This window comes from Sitodiplosis mosellana, unplaced genomic scaffold (assembly GCF_009176505.1).
Source record: "Sitodiplosis mosellana isolate CC-2019 unplaced genomic scaffold, AAFC_SMos_1.0 Smas_scaffold_75, whole genome shotgun sequence".
Taxonomy (NCBI): domain Eukaryota; kingdom Metazoa; phylum Arthropoda; class Insecta; order Diptera; family Cecidomyiidae; genus Sitodiplosis; species Sitodiplosis mosellana.
Genome location: NW_022595317.1, coordinates 252,916 through 270,859, shown reverse-complemented (window position 1 = coordinate 270,859; position 17,944 = coordinate 252,916). Strand labels below are relative to the sequence as shown.

At 33.5% G+C, this 17,944-nt stretch overlaps 2 protein-coding genes, 1 long non-coding RNA gene and 2 other non-coding genes across 6 annotated transcripts; 1 reads left to right on the top strand and 4 right to left on the bottom strand.

Moving 5' to 3' along the window:
• Positions 1-2,542: 2,542 nt before the first annotated feature.
• Positions 2,543-3,268, bottom strand: LOC129570731 (uncharacterized). 2 transcript variants are annotated; one of them, XR_008688159.1, is made up of 3 exons: positions 3,204-3,268; positions 2,981-3,074; positions 2,543-2,881 (listed from the first exon to the last, which is right to left on the bottom strand). XR_008688159.1 is itself a non-coding variant. In XM_055450436.1 (2 exons), the coding sequence occupies exons 1-2, from the start codon at positions 3,054-3,056 to the stop codon at positions 2,571-2,573; spliced, it is 387 nt and encodes a 128-aa protein (XP_055306411.1). In that variant the 5' UTR covers positions 3,057-3,262; the 3' UTR covers positions 2,543-2,570. The 2 variants fall into 2 exon arrangements, 1 of the variants encoding a protein (XP_055306411.1); XM_055450436.1 differs by having other exon boundaries at positions 2,981-3,262.
• Positions 3,269-3,801: 533 nt separating this feature from the next.
• LOC129570729 (uncharacterized) lies at positions 3,802-5,374 on the bottom strand. Its single transcript, XM_055450435.1, has 5 exons — positions 5,278-5,374; positions 5,050-5,168; positions 4,881-4,982; positions 4,661-4,798; positions 3,802-4,528 (listed from the first exon to the last, which is right to left on the bottom strand). Exons 1-5 carry the CDS (start codon positions 5,317-5,319, stop codon positions 4,249-4,251), a joined length of 681 nt encoding a protein of 226 aa, XP_055306410.1. The 5' UTR covers positions 5,320-5,374; the 3' UTR covers positions 3,802-4,248.
• Positions 5,375-6,105: 731 nt separating this feature from the next.
• Positions 6,106-8,366, bottom strand: LOC129570730 (uncharacterized). Its single transcript, XR_008688158.1, has 3 exons — positions 8,083-8,366; positions 6,732-6,814; positions 6,106-6,617 (listed from the first exon to the last, which is right to left on the bottom strand). It is a non-coding gene; the product is annotated as an uncharacterized LOC129570730 (long non-coding RNA).
• On the top strand, positions 7,242-7,313 carry Trnat-ugu (transfer RNA threonine (anticodon UGU)). The gene has a single exon. It is a non-coding gene; the product is annotated as a tRNA-Thr (tRNA).
• Trnat-ugu (transfer RNA threonine (anticodon UGU)) lies at positions 7,491-7,562 on the bottom strand. Its single transcript has one exon. It is a non-coding gene; the product is annotated as a tRNA-Thr (tRNA).
• Positions 8,367-17,944: the final 9,578 nt, after the last annotated feature.

The following is a 17,944-nucleotide window of genomic DNA, read 5'->3' as shown; positions in this document are numbered from 1 at the left end:
CACGTAAGAATCAATCGACGAATGTGTGACGTTTGACATTTCGACCCAATTGAAACTGCGCACACATTTGAGTGGAAGGAAGAAGTCAAAACAAATCAGAACATTGCGCTGTGAAGAAGAAAAAAAAGAATCACGTCATCACTTTTAAAAAGCAATAAACAACCGTGAAAAATGGTCCAAGTTTCGACTAGTGTAAACATACAGCCGCCAAATTCATGCTTGTTACTTTTTGTTTGTGTATGCATTGTGCATAGAATTTAATGCGATCGGCGTGTGACCGGCCAATCATCGGGTTTGTTTACATGTAAGCATCATACACAAAGCAATGGAGAGAGAGAGAGAGAAAAATGGAAATCGAACATTTTCAAGCATCATGCGACGGGATGACAAATATATATTTCGTTGAATAAGCGAAAAATTCATGTGGAACAGAATGCCAGACCTATAATCACCGTGAAGAACAATAAATTTGCTTGTTTTATGCGATTCCAGTGGATTTGTCAAAATGTGTACGTTGTACAGTTCTTGTGTAGCGTTTGAGTGTTGCTTTGTTAATACTTCATGATTTAAGCGAACGATATCTTTCACGCATTCTTTATCTGACACTCTTTTTTCTCTCTCAAAGAGTGTTTTTGCTATCTCCATCTCTCTCTATCTCGCACTCTGGGTCTCTCGCTTTCTCTGTCTCACGCTCTTTTTCTCTCCTTATCTCCCTTTTTTAGCCGATAATTGGTTTTGCCTTTGAAAGTGAGTCGTATGAATTGGTTTGGCTTCGAACCATTGACATATGATTTAAAGGAGATAAATTACTCAAAATATTGTTCAATTGGATAAAATTACTATCAGTCAATGATAGATAGCTGAGGATATATGCTGAGCATAGAAACTCAGTAAGCTGAGATTGGGACATTTTGACTTTATGACGTGTAGTCCATACAAATTTATGAAGGCACGCATACAATTTCGTGCATTTCATCATGCATTTATATGGACTACACGTCATAAAGTCAAAATGTCCCAATCTCAGCTTACTGAGTTTCTATGCTCAGCATATATCCTCAGCTATCTGTCATTGACTGATTACTATGAATGAACATTTGAATTTTTATCAGAACTTCTGATTCAGAAGTAGGTATTCTATTTGGAGCATAGTTGTGACACTAGAAAGTTTCAAGTTTGAACACAAGTCAATGTTTCTAGTTTGGATTAATTATTTACTTTTGCAGTTTCTCGAATTCTCATTTAAATTTTTCTTCAATCGAACTCTTTTGGAATATCGACACAAAATTGACTTGATTTCTTTTACTCTTTCTCTTGTTCTGCGTCTGATTTTTCTTTTTTTCTTCTTCGTCGCCTTACTTTTCTCTTCTGCTTCTTTGCGTGAATAGCGAATTAGTTATGGTTTCGTTTCAAGTATGCTTAAAATGATGCCTTTAATATTGTGCTGATGAATCGCTTACTTTTCAGAAAAACTTATTTGTTCACATTTTATTGGGGCCCATGAAATAATTACAGTTTTTTTTTTAGATTCCACACACTTTCGTTCAACTTCGAATGCTTTGTGCCAATGCATAAGTGGCGTGAACGATCGTGTCGATGCATAAACGGCATTTTTCTCGCACAATTTAAATTCAAGGTAAAACGTTTGGGAAATTATTGAAAAGAATTGGCTGTGACAACGATCCGTTCATCAAGTAACTTCACCCAACAAACCTTAGTTCAGCATCATTGAACGGACAAAGAGATTATGAAAATAATAACGGGGGGAAAAAGAGACCTAAACTGTGATCGAATGATTTATCTCAATTCAAAAAATATTGAAACATTTTTATTGTTTTTCTGTGCACATTTTTTCCCAAGTTCTTTTTGAATGGATCAGTAATTTGTAACCCGAAAATGATTTTTGGCAGTGAAATGGAAAAAAAAGAACTCAATTCAATTTTGATACAGTTTTAAAAGCAAATTTCACGTTGAGTACATCAAATCTGAAGAAACGTTTCTCTTCATTGATATTGCCATTTGTCAACTGTGCAAATGGTTCAAAGAGAATCCTTAAGATGAGCACTGGGAACGAAGTTCCGTGTGAAAATATGCCATCACACGTTTCATTCCATGTTATGGAACTCAGAGAGCATTGAAAGGCCAAGTTGACTTTATTTCACATTTAATTACCCACGGTAGTTAATTTCGATCGGTGATATCATGAAATTGTTCATGCCATGTTTATTCGTTGTATTCCATCACTTTTTGGCCAATGTGATCATTACCAAACCAATTGAATTCACAGGCGCAATATTCTTCTGATAGGAGACTTCAATGGAATGGCATATTTAATACATTAAATCAATCTGTTTTGAAATTTATTCGTATCGTTTCAGTTGAGACAAAATAAACCTTTATTTTTATTGTCACTTCATCTTTATTTGTTCATAAAATACAAAACATCTAATTTTATATTTAAAAAATGATAGAAAATGAAGAAGACGAAGAGAAAAAGAAGAGAAGAAGATGAAGAACCATTTCTTTTCTGAACTCTTCCTATTCCAGGCTATACATTTTGAAAATCGTTTTTACGTTGATTTTCTCTTAATTCGGTCAATTAATCGTTGCCTCAATTTTTCCTTTATTTCATTTGCGAAAGTGCGCACCTCTTGCAAATTCGTTTTACATTTCGGCAAATTTTCAATCAATTCGCCAATTTTATCAAGTGCTTTGTTGAAGAATTCACGTGTTTTTTCACTAGCAAATTTTGGTAGCGCCTCTCTGATTATGTCCGCAATAGCTTTCAAAGTGTCAACTATAGTTTTTATATCGCCTGTGAGCAGAGCCGTGTTCAGAGTGTCGAGCAAAGCGTATAGTACACCGCCAATATTCACACCTCCTACAATTGAGAACGAAATTAATTGAAGCTATGAAATTTTCAAGTTATTGCACTTCAATTATTGGATCCAAAAAGGATGAAATAAATAAAAATCTCAACCTGTATCAGCAAGAACGATGTCACTCGTTGTGGTTATAAAAGCAACGACAAAAAATACTTTAAGAAATGACTGCATGTTTGTTGTTTTCAGGGCCTTATATTTTTCGTGGGTAAAAGAAATAAAAGTTAAATTTTTGAATGAAACGAGATTTAGTCCTCTGAAGAAATCTATTGACGACGATTTATTGGATTTCGCCTGAAGAAATTAAGTTCAAAAAATTACTTGAAAAATAAAATTTTCCCTTTATGCCGTAAAACAGAAAAAAGCCTGTGTGCTCTACAACAATCCTCTTTCACTACTAAAATGTCGAGCATATGTTAAAACAAACTAAAGTATCCAGAAGCTCAGTCGCTTTTTATACGTTGTAATGTAAACTGTATGGCTAATTATAATGATAATTATCTTTTCGGCGGAAGTGTCATTTCAGTCAACATGCGAATATCTAAACCATTTTTAGTTTGTGTTCCGTCTGAGTGATTTTGTGCACAATTTTTTTTTCTCTCTCGATAAATTCAAGCCGAACAAACAAATTCAGAAAATACATATTTTGATATGTTTGACATCGGTTTTCACAATACTCAATGTATTGATGATGTTGATTCGCCTCATAAATTCGAGTAGTTCCTTATTACTTTAGCCTCTCTTCAACGTTTATGTTCACTTAAATTTATATCATAAGTTGAGAAAACAGCGGTTCCATGCGCTCCCAATGAAACAAATTTATTGAAATAAAACTGCCTATGATTGTAAAAAATAAGCCCATTTATTTTCTTGATATTCAAGTTAACACCATAGAAATGAATTTATTTCATAAAATTGCGGTCGATGGCACAGGATAAGCATTTAAACATCTGACAGCTTACTTCTAGCGCTGCGAGACAAATGTCAAAAGTTGTCACTCAGATCGTTCAATGTTTACCGCAAACTATTGAATATTTTTTATACTCAATAATAAAGATGTAAAAAAAAATAGAAAATGTCACGAATTTGCAAAATTGTTTATTGTGAGAGCGTAACTGGTGATAAACGTCAATTTTATAAGTAAAAAAAATGGTTTTTTTTCATCACAGAACATTGTTGATGAGTTCATTCAGTCGCGTTTATGAGTGCGTCTAACGACGTAAACAAATTGAAATGAACTTCACTGAATGAGCTCATCGCAAATTCGTGTTTTACTTTGTTTTGTTAGTGCTATGCAAAGGTTGCGGTCGATGGCCTGTAATTAATGCAATATCAACTCAAATCGATTCGAAACATCTAGATCGATTTACTTGGTTTTCGGCTGTGGTTGTGCGTTTGTCTTTTGTGTTTTTGCCGTGAGTTTTTGTCCCAAGTTACCAATCAGGACTCCCGGTTTCTTCATCCTTTTGAGCTTATTCCATGTGGTCTTCTTGAGGTCGACCGATCGCATGATCAACATATTTTGGAACAGATTTGTGCAGAATTGCTTTACCTTTGTAACTCTCGGGTCCATTGGATTGTCAGTTTGCAATTGTTCATCAAGATTTCTCAATTTTCTGGCCAATGAACCGAAGCTACTTTTCACTCTGTAGGATTAAAAACAAAAAACAGTTTTAACAAAGGGTAATTAAGGGTGTTTTTCGATTTTCAATTTAAATTTTGTATGAAAGAAGAAAATAATCGATGACTTGGAAAACCCATTGTCATTTCACACTCACTTCTCGAATTGGATGTCGGTGAAGTTGGTGCTCTTTTGTGTTTGGTCATATTGGGCTACAAAATTGGCAACAATTCGGTTAGCTCGACCGGCAATATTGGTGAACAGAGTGTTGATTTGCTCATCTTGAGACTGCGGCCTGCAAACGGGATTTTTCAGTAATTTTTTGTAAGAGAAAAGAACAAAACACAGAAACAATTATGAAACTAAAAAATATTCACGTTTGTGATTTTTTCACCCTAGAAGCGTATTTCTTCAATGCTCTGGACCCTTTTTTCAAAAAAGATGTCTTTGGTTTTGTTGCCGCCGAAAGAAATGTACATCTAAAAAAATGTTTTGAAAAAACCAAACAAAAACTTTTGCCGATTCAATTGACTCGATTGTACGTACTTGTTGAGCCAAGTTTCTTCGGTACCAATCGCTTCTTTTGCCTCATCCTTAACAGTGACGTCGATTTGATTAAGAACTTCGATTTCAGCAGTGTCGTCTGCATTAGCTATAGTTGACATCTAATCGAAACAGTACGAAATATAATTGAAACAAGTTTTTTTTTCGTTTTTTTTTTTTGTTAAAATTTTCCATTTTTGTTTTTTGGTTTTGTTCAAATTTGCAACTCACCAAAGTCAAAGCTAAAATACTGAACAGAATTAATCGAGTCATTGTGAATTTTCCAAAAAAGATATTTTCAAGGAATTACAAGGTAAATTCAACCGGCACTGCAATTCAACAGTGAATTGAAGTTAGGATGCAAAGCTCCATAAATATATACTGTTTCTTTAGCCCATTCGTTTTCTTCATCGTCCACAAAAATTTCATTAAAACGCTCATTTCCATATTATTTTCATTATTGCAATATTACATTCTTGATTTCAACCCATCCCAGTAAGTCGTATCATCTAAAATCACAAATCATACACGTGGATCACTGTTGACAACAATCTGTTGTTAACTCAATGCAACAATATCAAAACTGTAATTCAACCTTTACAGATACGCAAGCATTCATAGCTATTGCATGCTACACATTGCCTAAGTTATATATTTATTCAAATATTTTATTGGAATTTTTTCTTTTGTTGATCGGTTGCTATCTGTGTAAAAAGGTAAATTACACTTTTCCCCGATGAAACTTCATTTATTAAAAATGTTTAAAATTAAAACCAATTTCGATTTAATTGGATATTGTCACATTTGCTTCTGGAATTGTTATTCATCGATTCTACAAAGATAATCATAAATTATATTGATGCAATGGAAACTTTTTTACTTAATTGAAGCAATAATAACTTTCTTTGCTTCCAATTGTGATTGAATCAACGATATTAGTTAGGTTTGTCTCGAGACGTATTTTCAAAATCGAACAGGAAGACAAAAGAAAGAATCAGTAGAAGTTCCTTTCAAGCTCTTGTTGCCATCCAAACCCTTTTTTTAAATAAAAATCTCAAGAGAACTTTTTATGAACATTTGCGGAAAATGATAACTTATCAACACACGAAACAATAATGTGAGACGTAGATTGGGATTTTTTTGAAAAAAGATTTTTTCTATGAGTTCGAAAAATTGTAATATCTTCTTATATATATAATATATTTTCGTTACTCTTGTTAGGTCACGTCGTACGTGCTTTATCCACATTTTTTTTCATTCGTTATCATTCTTTATTATCTATTTTTTGAAAACCGAATTTTTGCTCTTTTATACATTTTAAATTTTCATTTGTCGATAATGTTGTGATCATCAAGTCGGTCTTATCATAGGGTGGATATTGGGATAAGATAGATCTTACGGACGATTTTTATGTAAAAAAAAATACAATTTTTGTGAATTTTGATTTTTTCTCTAATCGAAATTGGGAAATAATAATTTCAAAATTGCGAAGTCCATCCAGAATCGATTAATGTGATCGCATTCATCAGCAATCTACCGAATTAGGTCAAAAGGCGGATTGATTGTTGTCCCTTGAGAAAATTTGAATGAAAAAAATTAAATCATTTGGTTTTTCTAAATTGGTTTCTTAATTAAAAATTCAATGAGAATTCAGGATTATTGCTTAAATGCTTTCGTAGACCAACCTTCCATATAACATTTTCCATTGACTTCATCCAGAAAGCTGTTATGCAATTGTTGGAGTTCAGTTCGTTCTTCCGATTCACACCTAGAATAGAGAATAAGTTAAAGAGATGAAATATTGGGTTATTCTTCCGGAATCATCATCATTTTCAACAATTGTTCCTAGAACGCAATAATTCACGCATCAATTTAATAATAATGTGGATGGAAGTTCATTGAAGAAAAAAAATGAATTTTTCAAATAATTATCATGATTGACAAACTATTGAAAATGATTTAAAAGGAAATAATTTTTAGTTTCGATTGAAAATTAATTTTTTCGAAAATATTAAATTGGGACTCTACGCGCAACACATCATTGAAATGAATTGTGTGTGTGAAAAAAATAAAGCTTCCTAAAACAAATAATAGTAATATTAAAATCACTCAAAAGTTCTAGTTCAAATGTATAGACAGACTCTATAGATAGAACACACAGTGAAAAAAGTCTTCTAGTGTCTACCTAGCATGTAGCCTCCTTAGCTCAGGGGCAGAGCGTCGGTCTTGTAAACCGAAGGCCGAGAGTTCAATTCTCTCAGGTGGCATTACTTTTTTTTTAATTTCAAACACATAGAATATCTTGAAAATAGCTTAAAAGATAGAGTTTTGGGTATTATATTTTTGAAAAAAAATATTTTTTGTCATCAAAATTGATTATGATAATGCTCACGAAAACATTTTCCATCGTACAATTGGGTTTGCGTGAAATAAAAAAAAAGGAATGCCACCTGAGAGAATTGAACTCTCGGCCTTCGGTTTACAAGACCGACGCTCTGCCCCTGAGCTAAGGAGGCTACATGCTTAGAAGGCGCATGCTTTGGACTACGTTATTCACGGTGTTTTATCTATTGTTTGTTGTTCAGTTGCCCAATGGGTTTGTTGTTGTTGTAATATGTATGATGTAATACAATCGAATATATGCTGTGATGCGTACTCCTAGGTGTACGTGTCAATAAACTTTTTAAGTACACTTGCCCTGAATGTTTGAGTGATTTTGGCATTATTATTGTTTGTTTCATGAAAAAACGATAGAAACCAATGCTTAGATTTGATTATTATTTGTTTGGAAAAAAATTCTACGTTTTTTCTACGAAAATTGAATTTCTTCTTCGAAATATTGATTTCATACGATATGACACCCCGTGTGAAATTGAAATGACTAGCAGCTTCTCAATTTTTTTGTAGCGGCAAACAACTGAAACGGGCTTATTTAATGGAATTTAACAATTTTATATGGAGGCAATAATCATTTTTGACTTGGGGGAAAATGGGGAAGAATAGTCACAAATATTTCAATGAAATAAGTGTATTTACCACTGCTATATTCGTAATATTTCATTTCTGCTAGATTTTTAGTCAATGGCCAGCCAAAATGTTCGAAATAATGGGTTGGATTAATTCGATGGGTCATTATTTACATTTTCACTTTTGATTTTTTTCCAACTCAAGTTATTTTATTTCAATGTTTTATATGATTCTTTTGATATTTTCATTTTGGGCTCCTGCATTTCGGGCTGAATTTTCGACCATTCATCTGCGAAACCGTTTGGCCCAGCTAATTTTTTTTACACTGAATGTATTCCGCTAATGTTTTGCTCGGTCTACCGGTCACAGCCTATCCAATTGTAAACATACCAATTAAAAACCACTTTCTTAGAGAATCAAGGTCACAGAACAAAAGTCGAAAAAATATAATCATAATACTATAACTTCACACTTTATGTGGAGGATGGGAACGAATAGTTGAATCAAAAGACGAAAAATTATTTCAAAAGAAATAGAAAGTGATTAAATGATACTGAAAACACAATTAACTACCGTTGAGCAAAGAACTGCTGCTAAAATCGCGGAAGTTAAAACAGAACTGTTAATTAGTCATGTATCTCGAATAATTTATATAGGAGCTGATTTAATTTGATTGTTTGATTGACAATGTTGATAATCGTATCTCTTTTTTTCGTTTTTATTTTATTGAATCTCATGTACTTTTGGTTATCAGTTTTTTTTTGTCTATAATTCGGCTAGTAAAAATGTCAAGATCTACAAGTATGATGAAGAGATAAAATGATTTTTTTGTGCTTTAATCAATTTCGTATTTGTTTTCAGCATGGGGGAACCCGTTTAGAAAATTAGTTTTTTACCAATAGGTTCGATGCCAAACCATTATACTAATGGAACGTGCTACGGAACGTCATATATGGTTTGGAACGAACGTAAATATAACGTATGCTAATGTAAAAACAAATATTGACAAGTCTTTTTTGTCTCTGCACCGAAATCTCAGTGGATTGATGAGAATAATTCAGCGAGACTACGAGCTTCAACGATCATAAATTCTTGTTTGAACACTAAACACGTTCTAATGAGATGATGATATTTTTTTTAATCAACTTCGTTCAATCAACTAATCAATGTACCAATGGCTATTTTAACAAAAAAATCATAACTGCAGTTTTGAAAAATGTTGAAATGTTTTTTTTGTGGGGTCAAAAATGTTCCATAATCTGTTCTTTGCCTCTTAAAATAGCCATTGCAATGTACAAAAAAAACCAATCGATCGCATTTATCATACCATTCGACAAATTCTTATTAGAAAAAAAAGTCGAACTGATCTCGAGAAAAAAAATGAATCAATTTCAACAGCCAATTTGAATAATCGCTTGGAGTTAGTGTACTCAAATAATCAACAAAGGGTTTAACATAAATCCTCTTAATGAACAACATTTTCATTTCGATGAATTTATTTCTATTTTCAGTTTTTCTATTCTACGCAGACCCAATTGATGCAATGAAAGATGGTGCCGGAAAAAAATTTCACACGCACAGTTCTAGTTCCCATCGTCAAGTTTTTGATTGTGCATCAGTATGGGTCCTATGCATACTTGCACTACCCAAACACGAAATAAGATTAAAGTCATTTTTTTAGAAAGATTTTTTACCAATTATTTTCCCATAATTGGGTTAAGGTTTGATAAGAAGGTATCAAACAAAAAAAAACGCCTGAAATTCGATGCAAATTCCGCAATCCACTTTCAATTACACTAAATTCGTTTCATTTTGTGTATAAAAAAATTCTTAGAGAGCTCCGTTGTCTTAAAATTGAATTTGAACTCTCCTCAAAAATTCATTTCATAAGTGGAAAACCCCGATCGATATCGTTTGGCTTTGAACATAATAAAAGTTTACAGTGGCAACTAAATATTGCCATGACAAACATATTACTGACTACTAATTTGATCCAATTAAGTAAGTTGATTAGATCTAGTTGTTGAAACAATAAAACCATAATAACTTTAAAGCATCAATACATTTTTAAAGCATACTAAACGTAAACCGCTTGAACGATAGTCAATATCTGACATGTGTTCGGCATATTTGATCGATGAAATCAAACGCTTTAAACCGGTGACATAACCTAGGGGCTTTTATCTCTATTCGCCAATACAAATTTATATGCGAAATGGTTAAAATATATGGCGTATACGCGGGTTATATATGAAATATGCACAGAATATACGGCAATTATACGTGGTTATACGTATTTATATGAAACATTCGTCTGGAGTAAGAAGCCCCAAGGACATAACTTATTTAGAAAGAAAAAGAAATAAACAGTCTATATTAGAACGAGTTTTTCACCACGCGACGCACGTGCACTCACAATACGAACTATTTTTGTATAAAATGATATCTAAGAATCGACCAGTCAAAGGGTTAATAATTTGTCATTATTACAATAAATGAAAAATGTATGGCAAAACCCTAGAATAATACCACAAACTATCATAATAACAAACCTCTATTAATTTAATAGAGGAAAATCATCCATATTAATACATCTTTTTCACCAGGCCCCGTTGAATATTTATATTATCATAACATGCATTTAAGTTTCAACACAACTGTTTATTAGTATTGAGTCAGTGGCTTTTCTTTTCAATTTTAAGCCAAAGGATTCCGAACACTTTTTGTTTGCGGCTGCTATAACTTTGAGTCGTTTGAGTATGTTATTTTTTCAAGTTTATCGGAAATCTTTGAAGCAAGTAAGATTTTTATTGTGATTAAAACTTCAGCTTATAATCCATTTATTCAAAACTTTAGACTATACGATGCCCTACAATGTATGTATAAAAATGGATTTTTCATAAATGGATAGGGCTTTTATTCCAACTGATTCCAACTAAAAATATTATTTCTTTATATTCAGACGAAAAGGAAGAATCGTTTCAATTTCATATACAAGCAGACAACAGATGCGAACGAATCTCAAAGCGATACTTTGCGATTGTATTCGGTGGATATTATGGTTTATTAACTGGTGGCGTTGTGACTTCTGTGCTACTCTGTTATCGCCGGTACGGACAATTTGAGCGGAAACATGTTTTTGTGCCATATCATGTTGTGTGAGTGAAGTGGTGAAATTTCAACATTTTTCGTTATTCAATTAAGGTTTGATTTGTTTCGTATACCAGCTTGCCTTGGAACACAGATTATCTAATCGGATATATTGCCGAAACGACGGCAGCTATAAAAATTTATTTTTCTTCGGAAACAAAACCGAGCTTCCATCAGAAATTCAACAGTAAAACAATTTCACCTTTTACTCCTTTGTAGTTGAATTTCTTCTACGGTGGATCTTATTTCTTTCTGAACGGTGTAATGGTTGTGTTTTATTCATATCGATTTGTTTGTATAATCAGGCCTTTTTTTCTCATGTTCCAACATTTATTGCTGCAATTGAATCCATCGAATGGATATCGACGAAATAAGGAGTTGTTGGCGAAAACCATCCGTTTTTATGACTCGTCCAGAGGGTAAGTTGTCCACAATGAGTTGTTCATTTTAGTCGTTCTCATCTATAGTATATGCTTGTGATGTCAGTTACCATATTCCAAATTGATAAGGTAATTCAAACGAACTAAACGTAAACTGCCTTTATTTTTATCAATCGAATTCAATTTAAGCCATTGAAATTCTGGTTGTTCTGTAAATTCAAGCGGCACATGTTAATTATCAATATGAAAAATGGATTTAATTTAGACGAAAACTCTCTTTAGTTTCTTGAATGTGTATCAACCTATTGGATACATCGTAATAATTTTTTGAACAAAATATTTACTCATGGTTTTATTCACCTTTCCATCGATTGACCGTGAATGATAGATGCAGCAATATCCATTATTTATTGTGATGTAAAAAAAAGTTGATCATTTTTCGATAGTTCGAACTATCCTAGTCCATATATGTTAGGAAACGGAACAAAATTCAAGGAGGTGGTAGGTTATTGAGTTGTCTAAATGTCCATTTAAAATGGGCAAAATAAAAGAGTTTTTTTTTTAAATAATTTTCGAACTTTTTCAAAGTTTTTATTTTTATTGCTCAATAAATAAATAAATAATTACATTACATCGTTAGTTTGACACAGTTTTCGGTAGTTCAATTGACTGCTACCTGCTACATGAATGTTCGTGACTTTCGAATAATTCAAAAGAATTATTGTCTTGGCTTTCTTTTTGAAGAATTATATACATCAGTTGCTCCCTCTGTTTCGGTAACTTCTGTTGGCACAAAATTTTCATAGTTTTGGGTTGGAGTTATGATTTGATCTTGAGGAGTATGTTCATTAGATAAAGTTAATGGTTTAGAGTCAACAATTTGTGCATTTACAAATGAATCTTTTTCATCGTTTGGTGTATTGGAATTGACTTGATTATTGAGCGGGCTATTGTTTGGGTTCATTTGGGAATTGCTTCCTGACTTTTTCAAACCGCTCCCTTTGCTCGACGATTTCCGTTTTTTGTTAGTTTTGGGTGGCTCTGTTGTCGTAGGCTGATAGTTATATGCAGGAACCAATTGTACGGCCGGTTGTTGTACGGCAATTTGTTCATCTTCCCTAACCGGGTCGAAAACATCTGGAGTTACGGCCGCAGTGCTGAGTCCAAAGCCAGGATGTGCTGTGCCAGTTATCGCCCCTGAAAAAGCAACGACAAATTTAACAGTCTGGATTGCATTGCAAACATTCGGATAAGTCATACCATTCCGATCAACAGTAATTACACCAATACCAGGCAAAGTGTAAGTGTAAGTCATGGCTGATGGGATATACGTTACGCTAGTAATCGGATATGTAACTGTGAATGCATCTGCATTGACATTAGCCGCAGCTAGAAATTGAAATTGAATTTTGTGAATAATTTGTTTTTAGGTTTCATATTTCACGGTATCATACCTTCGTTGCCAGCTCTGAAGCTACCGTCGCCACCGCCACCACCTAAGAATTTGATAAAAAATAGAAAAGTTTAGCTGAGTGTGTTTGAAATGTGGGAGAAAATTCCCCGGATTGCCCCTAATCTGTGAGATTGAGAATTTTACGAAAACAAATTAAGTTTTGATTTCGTCCAAATGCAAACGTACCTGCTGTATCGATTCCTGCACCACCTCCGCCTCCTATAATTTTACCAGTTATCTTATTAATAACACAACAAAAAATAAATTGTTGAGAATGAAAACACAGTATGAGAAACGAAAAAATTATAACGAATCTTGAAAAAATGCTTCGATAGATACGATCCGATCCGATGAAAAAGTTTCGATTAAAAATGAACTATCAATTTCATTTCAATTTGTAATTCGAATGCACCATGAATTAAATTTCAAAGTTAATTTCTATTGAAACTTATCATTTGATTCGTTTTTATCAACGCCATTATTCTAAGTTTCGTTTTTATATTTGCAGTGTCCAATGTCCATACTGTGTTTTAATGCTCAATGATTCAAATGTAAATCGTACCACCGCTTGCGCCGAAGTTTCCAAAGCCACCGAATCCACTGAATGGGGCACCTCCGAATGGGGCACCTCCGAATGGGGTACCTCTGAATGGGGCACCTCCGAATGGGAATCCTTCGAAGAAGCCAAATGGACCAGCGCCTCCTCCGCCTATTGAATACAGTAGTTACTATTGGTTTAAGTATTTTCTACACTTATTTTGTTCCATTTCAAAAAAGGTGTCTTCATGTGGTCATTCAAATACCGCAATGAACGCATTGCGTTTGAACTTGAAGAAATTCAAGCGAACAGTTGACATCTATGGTGTCTTATTTGTTCATTTACATAGAACTCATATTAATGCCAGTAGTAAGATCTATTCAAAATACCATTTAAGCCTCCACCGCCGTCGTCATCTCCACCTCCTCCCCCATAGGCTCCGAATTCTCCGAAACCTCCATTTCCATAGCTCCATGGGCCATAACCCCAACCATGATTATGATCTAGAATGAGACAAATAAATCATAAGATTTTCCATATTTTTTAGTAAATTCTCTTTTGAATTACCTTCATGATGATGATGATGACCATGGTTATCATGGTGATCTAAGGATAGAAACATTTGAATTTGATTGAATTAGACACATCGATAACACTAACAAAAGGAAATGGAATGCAACGAAACCAAAAGAATGAAACCATCTTTATGAGCTGAATCCAGTTTTCTCTGAATTCGTTAAATTTCGTTCGGTTTTGTTGCTAATTTATATTTTAGAAGAAAAATCTTTGCAGATGAAAACAAGTATTCGTTTACATAATTAATATAAAAGACTTACTACTATGATGATCACCACCATAGCCTGAAAAATAAAATACAAATCATTCAGATGCTGTTTCACATATATTGCAAGTCATTCGAATAGCTTTAGCAATAAAACTCTAAAGAAAGCCTATTGTTTTTGTCTTCTTATTTCATTACCCCCAAAGCCAGCGAAATTATTGTTATTGTTGTTGTTATTGTCGTCATTATTATTGTTTGATGCTCCCGATCCTGGAAATCAATCAAATGTAATTGAAATTGAAAAAAAAGATTGCCAAACCTATTCCTAAGACTGTATTCGTACACATACCTCTGCCACTAAATGGACTATTTGGTGAGCATCCGTCAGGTCCACAGCGATTCATTCCAAAAATCTTGGCAAATGGACCAAATGTCGCTTGAGTAGTCAACATTTTATCGGTTCGACCTTTTTGAGCCGAACATTCGGTCGCTGGAATACACTTCTCTCCATGTCGCACCAATCCGACTTTGCAGAAGCATCCTTTGACACACTCAGTTTTTTCACATTCTTCTTTCGAAAGCGTGATACCCAATGCCGATGAGGCGAATCGACAGCTCAGCGCACACTTGGTGCCACACTCTTGGAACACTTCATTCTCGGCACAATCATCCGTTTCGTTGGAGGCCTTGAAAATTTTCAAGAATTTCTCGGCATCAATCAAAACGGTCATCTCTTCTTCAAGATTCACATTTTGCGCATGAAAACCTAAAAAACACAAACGATTTTTTTTTGAAACTTTGAAACTTCTAAACTTTAGTTTTAAAACTTTAAATTTTCAGTAAATAGAATCGTTGATTGAATAACCTCGATTCAGATGTGATTCCAATTTAACTGACACTAGAAATGTGCACAAAACTATTGCAACTGGCAAATTGGCTAGTTTGAACAAAGACATGGTGAACGATAGAACTATTCGTTCGACGGCACTTCACTGACTGTTTCCAATTCAGGCCTATGTATTGCTTTTTATATGTTGCCAGTGTACGGTATCAAACTCTCACACCATTTTCTATCTTTCTCTATGTTTTCTCAACATTGAAATATATGGGACGAAATTTTTTTAGCATGCGAATAAAATTGAATGCAAACGATAATTTGGCCTGCTGCGTATGGGCTTCCCCTTTCTTTTTCTTTTTTCGTGTGGAGTCGTCATCAGAAGAGAGAAAAAGCGGCATAAACAAAGCGGTGCAACTGAATACGAATTTGGTCTAATCGAATACAACTGTGGATTTTTTGGACAGATGGTGATCAGTGGGGGGAAAGCAATGACGCAAAATCCAGTTATTCTATCATGATTTTAACTACTGCTGTGATACGCTATCACAGTAGTAAAACGCAAAGTAATCAATAACAAAAATTTCCGCATTTATCTACTTTGTTATCTAATAGATTTAAATCTTTGATAACTAAAGACGTGCAAATCGATGGAATTTTTTAAGCAAATTCTTCAAATGTCAGATTGCAGGACCATCGAAAACATTACATTATCATTCTCTGTGGTAATTGACGGCAAGTGAATATTTTTATAGATTTAATAAAGGCGATCAGATATTTTTCGTTTACTAAAATCATTATTTCAAATTACCGTTTACTTAGCTTGAAATTTGAATGCATTCCGAAGAGGAAAGCTTACTAAATATGCTTTTGAACTCTTCGCTCTACGCATATTAGTGTCCTTCTTTCTTGAGAAATTCGATTTATTCATTTAGTAAAAAACCAGACTTTGATTCGATATCTAACATCGTAGCGGTCAAAATGCGGAATTCATTACATCTTACGTAGAATACAAAATTTGTTATGAGTAAATGAATCTCAATACTTTTTTTTTTAGTATGAACCACATACAAATACGGGATACTTGTTACAGTGAACGTTCAGAAATCTCAAGAAAATACGGTACAGAAAATTTAAGCACATTTCGGCTCCTAAATCTAAAGAAAGCGCCCTCCTTGTAAAATATCTTGTTTTTAGTCAAGAAAAATTGTGTATAGTTTCCTGTTGTTGTATTGAACGTTCTGAAATCTTAAAATACGTGTGGCGAATATGTTTATTTAGAATTCGAGAAGAACAAATATACATGTACTTTATTGTCGTTGCTATCCCCTTATGATAAAAGATTTTATTCGGACATCTCGTTGATTCAATCAGTTAACGTTGCTTTCATTCCTCTTTGACATCACTCATAAACTCGTGAACATCATGCAAATTGGCCATTTTTGCAAATAATTTGTCACCCAACTCATCAATGTAGAGATGACGTTACGGACCATGATTTAGGCTCGTTGACTCGATTTCTTTTACCGTTTTTAGTGCGCCATAAATAACACCCAAAATTGAAAATTCACTTTGCATATTCGATGTATTTGAGCAGAATTTCGGCAATGTTTGATGAGCCTATTTTATCAAAGCATTCGACCGCGTTTTTTTAGACGTTTGGAGTTTTTTCCAGTTTTGGTTTGGAATTCACATATGATCGCGATTTTTGAACAAACACTGTCATCTTGACCGAATTCTAATGTTTCGTGCTTCAGTCCACTATTTTTTCCTTTTAAGGTGTTGATTTTTAAATTATGTTTGTTCATATTTTTTATTCATTTGAAACCGCCAAAAACTGGTTGAATCTACCGGTGAAAAACGAAAAGAAAGAAATGTTATGTAGTTTTGGTTATCAGTTGTCCGTTTTGGAATAGAAAACCCATTTAGGAAAGTAGTTTTTTTTTGTCAATCGGCTCGACGCCGATCATTATGCTAATGAACTAATCAGATATGGGTCGCGCCAAACACCATGTATGTTGTTGATGAGTTGTGAATATGAACCGTGCCGACCGTAATATATGCTAACTCACAAACATAGATGTACCATTATCGACACTTTTATCGCTCTCCCTCTCTCTCTCTCTCTCTCTCTCTGCACCGAAATCAAAGTGGTTTCATGAGAAGTGATGAGTAATGTGTAGCTATGTGGTTCAAAGTATTCTGATTTTTTCTGAATACCAAAATCGGATTATAATACTTTTTACTGTATATTGATCCAACTAATAGACACACAACAAATCTTATCGATCAACGACATCACATCATTTCACTGATCTTCATTACAAACTGAATCGAACTGAATTCGAAAAAAATTTGAACGAATTTCAACAGTCGAAATGAAACCATCAACACAAAATCCACTTGATTCTTTTTTTAAATTTATTTATTTATTCAGCAAATGATGTTGATAAAACATACATGTATGCCCTGAAAAACTAAGTTTGTCATCTGACAGAATAAATTAACATATATTCGTTTCTCTAGATTTGATATTGCTTCTTTAAGATCAGTTTTTTAAAATTTATTCTTAAATTTTATCACCTTTTTGATGAATCATCACTTCCGAATAAAAATGGAATTAAAATTAAAAAAAATTTAATTTCCATTTTGCCGGTGTGTGAATAGATTTTTTGTCTGAATAGTCTTTTGGGAAAATCTTTGAAATCTTCCATAGACATGTATTGGTGTTTATGTTAAAGAAGAAATAGGAAAAAGTTGATTTTTATACACCAAATGCTATATGTGATTGGGA